This window comes from Marmota monax, unplaced genomic scaffold (assembly GCF_021218885.2).
Source record: "Marmota monax isolate L192 unplaced genomic scaffold, Marmota_monax_Labrador192_F-V1.1 WCK01_AAM20220418_F8-fsc00041, whole genome shotgun sequence".
Lineage (NCBI taxonomy): Eukaryota > Metazoa > Chordata > Mammalia > Rodentia > Sciuridae > Marmota > Marmota monax.
The window spans coordinates 12744939-12757467 of NW_026695238.1; the positions used below are offsets into that span (position 1 = coordinate 12744939).

Below are 12529 nucleotides of genomic sequence, written 5' to 3' on the forward strand. Positions count from 1 at the left end.
GGCACCTTTAAACCACTAGTGGAAATATAAATTCATATTTCTATGAGCAATTTCAAAACATCTATTAATATTTAAAAGAGGCATAACCAGTGACCAAACAAGAAAATAACGGTGTAAATTACAAAGCTATGTTTAATTTAAAAATTTAGAACAATGTAAATGCTCATTTACTAATTAACTAAGATATAGCCATATGTGGCTACTTTTAATATCATGTAGTTTGTAGTTTTTTGACAGGAGGAAAGTCTTAATGTTTAAACAAGTAAAACACTTTGGTGTCTCTACACTTCAAATATGGATATTACCTCATTCTGTAATTATGAGGCTGAAATCTGACATATGTCAAGTATCAATTATGGAGCCAGGCACAAAATGCATACTCAAAAAAGTTACCACCATCATGTATAGCAAGATCCTGCTTCTTAGAAAAGATGTGCACATACACAGAAAAGTGCCTGCCTTTGGGTAAACACAGAAGACTGAACACATGGGCATTTACTCCTGTCCCCTCATGAAATACTATTAAATAGAAATAATAGGCACAGTGTCACATGCCTTTAATCCAGCCCAGCTGGCTGGGCAAAATAGAGGGGAGGGGGGGTGTGTGACACGAAGAACTTGTGTAGATTGATATAGCAGGAGCAGGAGTAGGAGCAGTTTATTGTAGGACTACAGAGGTATTTATACATTCCACACAGCTTACTTTAATTAGCATAAACTAGATACATCAGTCAACCAATAAGGAATCTCCACACTTAATGGCTCACTGGCGTTACTTCACAAACCACTCCCTCTGGCATTTTGCCAGGCGCCATCCAGACTTGTTTACAGACTCTAACATTTCTCTGGCAAAATGCCAGGCGCCATCCTGACTTGTTTACAGACTCTAACAAATCCCAGCTACTCAGGAGACTGAAGCAGAAGAATCAAGAGTTCGAGGCCAGACTGAGCAAAATAGGCAAAAAAAAAAAAAAGACAATATCTTAAAAAAAAAATTTTTGAAACAAATCAATACAGATGAATAGAATGGAAGAGAGACTGCAATACCAGAGGTATATGCACTGGGAAGTCCAAAAGCTCTAAGTATAAAACTAAAATAAGTACCAACTATCAGATTAAAAAATATGGAAACCCTAAAAGGCTCAGGGGCTGATAATACCAGATTCTCTGGGGGTAGTTCTGGTGTTAAAACTGAGGATTAACTGAGGGGGTGTTTGTGAAGCAGCGAGATTCCCAGCTCCCCTCCCCCACTTGCATAGCTGGACAACTGTGCCTCTCCTGGGCCAGCAAAACTCTGGATCATTATTTACTGCGTATAAAACATATGCATTCTCAAAGTACACAGCTGCAAATAGGTGCAGCATATCATAAATGCAGAGAGGGGAGGGGGATCAAGTGCATAAATACTAGATGATATACTCTCCACTTCTTTCTCAAACCTCTTCTTCAGTTTATTCTCCTAGCACTCTGGCACCTAAGCCTTTACCTTAAGGCAGGAGTTTGAAATAATTAGGCCTACAGAACTACCAGGAAAAAAAGTAAATAAATAAATCTAAAAATAAAATGAAGTTTCACAACAAAACAGCCCGACCAGATCAGTAGACAATGAATCTCGCCAAATCTCATTTTCATACTCCAAACTTCACAAATTAGATTTTTGGTCTCACCTTACACTTGAGTATGAGAAAACAACCAGGAATTAACAGCATCTGAGAAAACTTCATAGTTTAAAAAATAAAACCTACCCCAAAATAAATCCCCTCCAAAAATAAACAAAAAACTTAGTTCCACAGACCAAATACAGGATTCTATGGGGAATAAAATATGAAAACAATCTCTTGAAAATAAAACAAGACCGCAAACAAGTGTTAACAGAAGCAAAATCAACAGAAAGGTTGGAAGACAAAGAAACCAATCAGAAACAGAACATTTTTAAAAAGAAAGCAAGAAAAAGGAGGTCAGATCAAGACCATCCCCATATAATAGGAAATGGAAAAGGAGAAAACAAGGTAAGAGTGATTGAAAAAACATCCTGGTGTGAGAGCTGAAACTCCTGTCTTGGGGAACATCTGAGACCCAGGGGAGCCAGGATAATTGGTTAGAAGGAATGAAACCAAAACACCCAACAATGGGCAATATCTTGACTTTTCTAAATATTGTAAATAAAGACCTGCAAGCCTCCACAGAAATGAATTACATAGACAAAAGGTCAGGAAAAGAAATGGTTCTAGCACTGAAAACTAAGATAATATAGTTTTTCAAAAATTTTGAAGATACTTCCTGATTCAAAATTCTACATCCAACTGATCTATTAAACAGGTAACAAGGTGATAACTTCCAGGTATTCAAAATCTTGAAAAAAAAAAAAAAAAGGACAAAGCTTTTTAAAAATCTCATTAGTTTTTCTTAGAAAGCAATTGGAAGATATGTTCCACTAAAACAAGAAACACGATATGGGATCTAGAAAAACTAAAGATTAAAGAAAAACCTCAAAGCTTAAAAAAAGGTACTGTAACCAGGCCTAAACAGCAACTATTCCCAGGCCTCATGTCTTCAGGAAGATGAAACAGATGCCATGAAGACAGCTTGAGGAAAAAATTAGGCAATCAGTATGCAGCATGGAGTGAGGAAGTGATGCATCACTGAAAAGTAAGGAAAACAAAGATATCATCATTAAATTCAGGAAAAACAAACATGCAGTAAGAAAGGAAACATTCCCATGTGGCTGGTATAGATGACATTTACATAAACTGGTGGTAATTAGTGGGGAAGTATCTGCAGTATTTATTTGTTTACTGGGTGAGGAGATAAGATGATGCTGGAAGGCAAAATCCTAATTTTCTATAAAGCAGGTGAAACAGAGATCAAACTACAAAAAAATCAAATGGACATGTATAGCACATAATCTATAGACAAGTGAATATCAAGATAATCAGCTTTGGGGAAAAAAAACAGTGTGATGAGAAGACTGCTGGGGGGTTTTGTAGTACTGGAGACTAAACCCAGAACCTTATTCATACTAGGCAACCAGTAGGCTATATCCCCCGCCCTTTTTATTATTATTTTGAAAAAAATAATAAGTTGGATGAGAGATACACCTCCACATAAGGCTATGACTGCTAATTTTTAATAAGAAATCTTATTTAATCCTTGACTAAACCTCTCTTGTTAATAAATAAGAGAAAAATTTGAGAAAGATACACACCAAAAAAGAAGTAGCCATTCATGAACAAAATTAAAACTGACATCTTTTTCTTCTTTATAGATTTCTATATCTTCTGGATTTTTGTTTTTAATAACATATTTTAGAATTAGAAGTGTCAAAGATATTACAGAACACAGGCCAGAGTAGAGAAGAGTGATTTTACCTGATATGGATCAGATTAATTTGACAATTTGTAGTTTACTCAAACATATAACATGGTCACTTATAATTCATGAGCAATGTAAAACAAAGCAAAGTCTTTTTTAACAGAAGCCAAAGATATGTTTCTTTTTACTGATCTTTTTCAAATTTGGCATGTCTTTTTAAATTTACTGACTTTCTTAAAGGCTCAAAAAATATTGTTTGTTGGGAACTATTAAAACTTTTTTAAGTTGCTAAGTTGTTTTAATAGAAGCTGTGTAATATAGAAAAGCTCAAAGATAACCCACAACTTTTTCAATTCAAGAGAGATGATCCTACAAGACACAAAAAGGTGAAACCAAAAATCATCTGACTTCCCAGTTCTTTTCTCCTTACTCAACTCATTCTTTCTTCTTCCCCCTATGCTAGTGATGAAAAGTAACAAGTCTCAGATTGATGGAAAGGGCCCTAAATTCAAGTTGAATTCCTTCTCAGAATTCATCACTAGCCTGATTCTTGTTTAGTTCTAATAATGGCCACAAGCTGTATGCAAGTCACCAGCAGAGTATAAAACTCAAGATGAAAATAAGCTCACCATGTTATTAATAATATGCACATGTTGTCCACTTTAAATAATGGAGAGTAAACTAGAGCTACAAATAGACACAGACTGGAAATATAATACCTTTAAATTTTCTATAAATAAGTTTCCTAATTACTCAGATTTTGATCACCAATTGTGTCTTATAATTCTGTGCTACCATCTACTACTCACATTTTGAAATTATTGCGATTTTTAAAAAGGCAGATTAGCAAAATATATTCTGAAGGCAAACTAAGTTATTTAAAGTATTAAATATTATATTTTAAAACCATCCTACTGGTTTTACATTTATGCTATATAAATTTGTAAGAATGTTTGCTGACTTGGTTAAACAGAACATAATAGCTACAATAATTTACAAATACACATTAAAAATTATCACACAGGACTATCCTTTCTGTGGTAGTCTCAAGATCTCTACCAAGTGATACAGAGTGACCTCTATCACAGAGCTATTTTGATCAGTTGGAGATGGCAAGCAGTAATGCTCCAGAAGACTCCATGACTAAGATAGTTATTTCACCAGCTCTTCTGCCAGCCCTAGTTCCTCACAAGGAACATACACGTTCACCAACCTATCAACCCTTCCCAAAGTAACAAACTGCAAAAGGTTTTTCTACTTAAGTGTCCTGACTGTATCACTTCCAAAAGTGTACTCCATAATCCACTGCTATCTCCTGAGGTAAAAACAGTTGGTCAAATAAATCTGTAAAGAAAACTGGGTTAAGCAGAAATTATAATGAAGATGTCTCACAGTTTGCAATGTTAATGTATATCTTGAATTTCCTTGAGTAATATTTGACCATGAAAAATCATTTTTCAGAAGCACCGTGAAGGTACCATTATTTCTATAATTCAAAAACTTTTTTCCTTTACCCAATAAACCAATCATGCCTTATAATCAGTCTTTCCTGAAGAAAGGTTTAACATCCAACAAACAGATTTACTGAGTCTTAAAAACTGGAAGAAACAAATGATATCTGTGGGGGGAAAAAAAACTACCAAGTCTGAAGCGTTTTTCTATATCACTAAGAGGCCTATTCCATTTACTTATGTCTTTCCCACTGAGGTCTGAATGAATAAGAAATCTATCAACTTTTCTCCATCAAAACTACTTCTGCCCTTTGGATTAATGCAATAACAAATGCCACCAATAAGCCCTGATATATAAAAAGCCCTTCAAATACAAGACCACAATTCTTCATACACCATTTTATACTGGTAGATTAAATGATATTTTAATTTCACAAAGTGGTTCTCACATTTACTCTTTTTATAAGAATGAATATTATTACTTTGTAATAAGAATAGCATCATAATTATAGCTAAATTATTTGCTCAACCTCACAAACCAGGAAATAACAGCATGTTAAACTTGAGTCTCCCAAATCTAAAAATAACTACCTTAACCTGATCAGTGGTCAGGATTTTTCAATATTCAGTCTCAAAATGTTGTTCTCTGTATTTTCTGCCTTAAGCTATTAATTTCAATTGTACACCCTAAATTTTGTGATGCCCATGTACTAAGCACTATGCCAAGTCTCCACACATATTCATTTATTCTCCAAATACTATTGTGCATATTTAGCAATTTAAAAACTCACAAACTTCCCATAATCACAACTTAGTGAGATTCAAATCTAAGACTTTTAGCTCTGTATGAAGTATTCTCCTTGTCCCAAATACCATTATTTCAAATCCAGAGAAATTACCTACCAATTCTAAGCCTCCTTATATAAACTCTTTATGAAGAAATGCATTTATTTGGGGCTGGGGTTGTCGCTCAGCCTAGCATATGCGAGGCCCTGGGTTCGATCCTCAGCACCACATATAAATAAAGGTATTATGTGCAACTACAACTAAAAAATAAATATTTTTTTAAAAGAAATCTGTTTATTTAATCATATCTGCCACAGTCCAGCTGGGCAAAAATAACCGGGAGGTGACAAGCAACTTGAAGGTTGAAGCAGGAACTGCTTTATTGCAGGGAAACTCAGTGGGAACTGAGTGAGAACTCAAGGCAGCGGGCACCCAAGGTAGCAGGGGCCGCTTTATTGCGGGACAGCAGAGGTATATATACCTAACTGATTATACACAGCTTGACTCAATTAACATCATCTAGATCCAGCAGTCAGCCCATAAGGAATCCTCACCATCTTAATGACTCGCTGGCGTTGCTTCACAAACCACTCCTCCTGGCAAACTGCCAGGCGCCATCTTGACTTGATTTGCATCCCCAACACATATCTAAGATACACCCCACCCTGTATGACTTCAAGAATCCCAAGATTTAGCTCACCTGATCCACTATTCCTGTGCATTGTGTTCAAGGTCAATTTCTACATGACTTGAGTATGCCCCCGACTCTATAACTTCTTAGTTCTTTGCCTTTGAACACATAACTTGACCAATGATTTCAAGGTAGCTTACCTGTACTTGCCAAACAGGGATGATGAGGGATAAATAAAAGGTATCCGTATAAAGTATCTAGAATAACTGTCAAGCACTTACAGGCCTTTCATTACTTTGTTTTGAAATGTTTTTCATTTATTTGATAAGAAGCAAATACATGGTGAATGGTATATGAATCCCTGGGTTCACCTATTAATCATTCCTAAAGATTAATCAATAACAGGAAAGAAGGAAAAAATAAAATTCATTTCCTCAGGGGTCTTAAAATTTCCAAGTGACCCAATTATGTTAAAATAGTAAAACACAGGAAACTCTTTAAAGCCACATATACTTCCTTTCTTCAAATCCTAACTCAGAGAAATTATTTCACCTCCTTGGAATAAAGTTACTCAATAACTATCCTAAAGCACAATTTTGAAAAGTGCAAGTGAATGCATATGTAAAATACCTGGCACTTATTAGATGCAAAACAAATGCTGGTTGATTGGTTCCTTTTCTTTGTTTCCAGGGCTTAGGCTATAAATAGAGATCAGAACCAGGAAAGTAGAAGTAAGGCTAGAAAGGCAATATAGTGACAACAGAATACACAGAGGTTCTGTGAAGATAAGGAAAATCATTATGAAACGAGTTTTAAAATACTAAATCAGTATGTAACTATGTGTAAAGCACACTTAAGAGAATTCTCTGGACTGATCTGTTACTAGCTCAATGGCATTGCCAGAAATCTTGGTGTTTCCTGACTGAGAGCTCCCTTACAACTTAGGAAACCCCATTAATCAGCCACTGATAGGGCCAATGATAGGGCCAGATTTTTTTTTTTTTAAATCATGTCAATATACTACAACATGATCTTTGAGAAGTGTTGAAGCTACGACACACTAGTACTATCTATATCACCCAGCACTTGAACCCTCCTACAAATAATACCTAAAAAAACATGAGCTCTTCAAGTGAGACAGACTGAACGGGGGAAAAGGGAAGAATGAATTCCATGGAACTCACTATGAACTCAAGTTGGTACACTGGCTATGGAGATTACACAGCTACTAAATGGACACACCCACATGGAGTTATACACATGCTTCTACTTCACTTAAAAGATGTAAAGAGAAGAGGTACAAGACCTGAAATAAATAATTTCAATTATCAAGAAAACTTTGGCAGGACAAACAAACAGTTGCTATTCCTCTTTAACCTGAGCTTTTATGTCCTTTTAAGGTTAAGATTCCTATCTAACAAGTCCTGATTCGTTATCTGTAACTGAAAAGATTTTATACATATGTATACCATATTTAAAACACCAAATAGAGCAAAGTTTTACAATCTAAAAAATGTTACCGACACAATAACCCTATGGTGCAGTTTAAATGTTGATTACTAGTATCCTTGTTAAAGTTCAACTAATACTAAATCAAAAGTAGTTAGAGATTATAGTTAAACAGAGCTAAGAGCTTTGATTCAATATTAGGTTAAACTGATTCAATATTAACTCAACCAACAAGAATGCTGGTAGACATCATATAAAATCTTCAAATAAGCAAGAAAAAGTTCTAGCCCTATCAAAATGTAGATTTGAAACCACAATCTTCTATCAGGACACAAAAGGGAAAAAGGTAATCTATAACAAAAATTCAATGCTTTTAAAAAATGGGGATAAATAGCTAGGTGCACTGGTACATTCCTGTACTCTGTTAATCCCAACTGCTCAAGAGGCAGAGGCAGGAGAATCTCAAGTTCAAAGTCAGCCTTGGCAACTCAGCAAAGCCCTAAGAAGCTTAGCAAAACCATCTCAAAAAATATAAAGGGGCTGGGGACTCAGCTCACTAGTTAAGCATCCCTGGATTCAATCCCCAGGAGAGAGGGAGGGAGGGAGGGAGGGAGGGAGGGAGAGAGAGAGAGAGAGAGACAGAACACAGACCATGTCTCAATATAAAAAGGACTAGAAACGTATTCACAGGTAGAGTGCTTGCCCAGTAGGCTCAAGGCTTTGGGCATTATTCCCAATACTGCAAAACAAGGGGAAAATGTGCATAAGTGCTTTCTTATTCTATTTTTTTCTGACTTCTTAAAACAGAACCACCTCCTACCCGTGCCCACCCCTCCCTGCCCCAAAAAAAGCTAACTACTAGAAGAAAAAAAATATTTTAGCACTTCAGGAAACATAACTGAAGAGGGTCATAGCTAGGTCTAATCAGTTCTAATAAGAAGCTTCCTGAAACCTCTTTCAGGAAAAGGAGATGGGAAAGGGCCCAAAGATCTCAAGCTACCTCATAAAAGGAACACACACAACACTTTTCCCCCATCTCATTTCTTTGCTTAAATGCGTTATTCTCAAACTTTAGTTCTTTATAGTCCACTCCAAGTTTCAAAAAGGGCAATATTCTTTCCCACTAACTTAGGACCCAGAGCAGTGTATGAGGCATTAGCAGTATTCATCTTTAGTCCAAGTTCCTTAAAAGCCATAAAAATTAAGGGCTGGGGGTATACCTCAGTGGTAGACTACCACCACCAACCCACCCACCTCCGTTTTCAATCCCTAGTACTACCAAAAAAATAAAAAGAAAAAAGCAAGATTCTTATATATCTGTCTCCATAAAAGTAAGTGTAATATAATTATCAAGTATTATTATATAAAGTAATAAATCTTATGTTGCCTCAGACTGAAAAACAAAATAACTTGAAAACATAATCACTTTTGACAAACCCCCTAAAGAAAAGATCTTCCATTAACTTACTTGCTAATTTGGCCTGTAATCCAGAAGGTCCAGGTTTTGATGTCTCTGACTTAGAAGACCCTGGAAGAGACAGTTTTGTTTTAGGAAGGCTAACTTTAGGGCTGAAACGAGCAGCCCAATCAAATTTTGAAGAGCCACCAGTTTTACTCTGTTCCTTTTCTCTGCTACTTCTTCTGGGACTAGGACTGGATGCTGAACGGGAACGCCTGGCCTTGTTCTGGTCTTTTCCTTGTTTCACCCTGGCACCTGGTGGTACAGTGGAAGAGGCCGAGGCTACAGCAGAGGACGAGGAGGAAGTAGAGGCAGCAGAGGAAGAATCAGTGATGGTGCTACACCCAGCTTTGGCTGAGGTGGCCGATTTTGAAGCCAGCTTGGTAGGTTTTGCAGATCTCTCTTCGGCACCAGTTGATTCGGAACCAGAACCACTCTTTCCACAAGAACTCTCTGTCCTTTTTCTTTTTTGACTCCGTGAATTGCCAGCGGCCACACTCTTTCTGGTGTGAGCCTTGCTTGTTGATGGCAATTGTGCAGATTTCAGTTGTTGCTCCTGGTCTAAATGTCTCTTCTTTGACTTACTATGTGACTTACTCGTTTCTGAGGGAGACTCAGTATGCTCAAGTGCTTTGGGTTTTTTCGCAGAGCTAGGAGAACTGGTCCTGTTGTAATCTGGACTAGCACTGCGTTTCACTCCTCGAGAATTGTCTTTCTTAGGCACCTGCCCCGTTTTTTGCCTTTCTGAAGTATTGGCTCTGTCTGGATCCTCTGGTTGTGGGACTATAACAGCAGATGATGAACTGCAGCTTCTAAGAAGTTAGATAAGAAAAGAGTTAGTAACAGCCTGTAAACCTATCATATAACACTCATTTCTTAACTTCTTAAACCTTCGGAAATGCTTGGGGTGGGGGGGTTAGGGGAGTTCCTAATAAGTCTAGTATAAAAAAAAACATAGGTTTTCAAGTAGTTCAAAATTGGAAGGCAGGGAGAAAAAAATGTGTGATTTTGGATGGCAAAAATATTTGACTAGAAGATAGGGTACTCTTCAGCACAAAGATTAATGACACTAAACACTATTAATCACTGTAAAACAAGAGTTAAGATTACAAGAAAAAAATGTTTAGTGGTTCAGAATCAATAGAAACTAGAATTTTGATGTTCCATTCACAAACACAACTGTCAAAGCTCAAAGGATGTAAAACAGGCACTTCCAAAACAAGAGTTACAAACTTTTACTTTGTAGTGATATCAAATCTTCACAATAACATTCCTTTCCAAAGACTCCTAACAAATCAGATCTTAAGGATCACTGACCTAAACCACGATTCCAATAAATACTAAAGAAAATGGTAAAAAGGCATTTTAGATGCCTATAATTGTTTGTTAAGCAAACGGCAATCTCGTGGATCTCTAAACAAGGAAAAACTGTCTGGGGTAAAGTGTACTGGTACTACTACAAAGGTGATAAACTATTAATCCTAAAAGTTATACTCAAGAATAATAAAAACCTGTTTTAACAGTTTGGAATAACCTGGTAAAGCTTTAATATATGTAGTAATTCAAATGCAAAAAGGTCTGCCTTGAAAACATAAGCAATGTGAAGATTTACCTTTTAGAAAGGTGTCCCCTTGATAGTTCAGAAGTAGTATTAGACTGCACTTTGGGTGCCTTAGAATTAGATTTTCTACTCTCAGGAGGGCTATATCTCTTATGTTTTGCCTGCCCTAAATGTGACCTGTCAGCAGAAAATCAAAACAGAAATCTATCAGGACACTGAGATGAAAATACAAAACTGAAAGTGAAATATTTTACATTAAAAAAGCCTCCAAATTCTTCATTATTGACCTACCCTTCTTCTAAATATCACATAATTAAATTATTAAATATTCTATTTCAAATAATATAGCCAAAGAAATTGCCCTGTTAAAACTAATGCTATAACATTCCTGCAAATTAAGATTTCTTATTACTACCAGTGGTCATAATTCTGTAACATTATTATGGCAACTTAATAATGAATTTTTCAGTAATTTTACTGTAGATATTAAAGTATGCTACATTTTTACAAAAAGCAAATCCAGACTTAGAATCCACTTTTTGTAAACAGCATGTGATATTGCACAGTACTGTGACTACAGATAACAATAATGGGCTATATATTCCCAACAAGCTAGGAATTTGAATATTTTCACTATAAAGAAATGATAAATGACAAGATAGATATGCTTAACCTGATTTAAGCATTTACACAATGTAAACACACTGAAACATCACATGGAGCCCCATTATTTCTGTTTTTATTTATTGAACTTAAATTCATAATTTAAAAATTTAACTTGATAGCATGACTATTAATTTTTAAAAATTTACAGAAAAGGCAGTTTGTGATTCACACAATGATAATGGTTTCCAGTTTTTACATTAAAATTCAAATAAGCAAAAAAAATTTTTTTCTTTCATATAAGCATAGTAATGCAGAGGCTGATGAACTAATTCCCAAACTGATTTTACATAGAAAATTATTAGAAACATTTAATAGTAAGGTACATCAAATCAAGACAGTGACAATTTGCCAAGAACTTAAAATATCAATAGAAAGTGCACAAAGAAAAAGTCCTAGAAATACCTTAAGAATTACCATAAAATATTCTAAACACATTCAAAAGAGTCCATTATTAATATGGCTGCAGCACATTTATAACAAATCAAAGCCTTATGCCAAAAATGTTCTAAAAGCTAGTTTGAAAAAAATCTCCAACATGATGTGTTTTCAACTGTTAGATGTTTTTAATCACAAGCAATAATTAAGAAGATTTACATAAGCAATAAAAAGAGCATGTATTAATATAGATCCAGGAAAATTGGTACTATACATGTGAGATATTCATATAATAAATGCAATTATGTAATTCACAGCAGACATCCATTCTCCATATAAAAGTCTGTATACTAATGAGAACTTAGAACAAAATTTCATCCATACCAATATATTTTGTTCAAACAAAAATCGACTGGGTTGGGTAGCTCAGTGCTAGGGCCTGGGTTTCAAAGGAATAAGGCTGGCCCTGGATCCAATACACAGCACCAAATTTTTAAAGACTTCCATTGCAAATACCTTCTCAAAGGAATTTCGCAATAAATCAATGAGAACCTCACACGGTGATATCTCTAACTGTATCTGCAAGGATGCTATAAATCTCCAACATCATAAAAGTGGAACCATCTCCTCAAAAAGACCACCCAGGGTTTCTCTTTGAATGTATTTATTTACTCTTCCATTTTTCCTGAATTCAATAATAGATTCTTGAAGAAGTGAGCTTTTCAATAAAAGGATACTGTTCTTGGATCTCTAATACTACTTTTGCACTGGGAATAGCTTAGTGGTACAGCACTTGTCTAGTGTTCACAAGGTTCTGGGTTCCGGGCCCAGAACCACAA

At 35.6% G+C, this 12529-nt stretch overlaps 1 protein-coding gene across 19 annotated transcripts in view; it reads right to left on the reverse strand.

Annotated features, from left to right (window-relative positions):
* The window catches only part of Trip12 (thyroid hormone receptor interactor 12), a 145469-nt gene that overhangs the window by 79484 nt on the left and 53456 nt on the right, over window positions 1-12529 (reverse strand). For 12 of the 19 annotated variants that reach the window (XR_009226286.1, XM_046439938.2, XM_058577467.1 and 9 more), the window contains exons 3-4: window positions 10701-10826; window positions 9098-9900 (exon numbers count right to left, since the gene is read on the reverse strand). Coding sequence is in view for 18 of the 19 variants with exons in the window: in XM_046439938.2 (XP_046295894.1) it covers window positions 9098-9900; window positions 10701-10826 (929 nt within the window). In the remaining variant the exon portion in view is untranslated. The remainder of the gene's footprint in view (window positions 1-9097; window positions 9901-10700; window positions 10827-12529) is intronic. The other 7 variants (XM_046439951.2, XM_046439949.2, XM_046439948.2 and 4 more) reach the window with 2 other exon arrangements.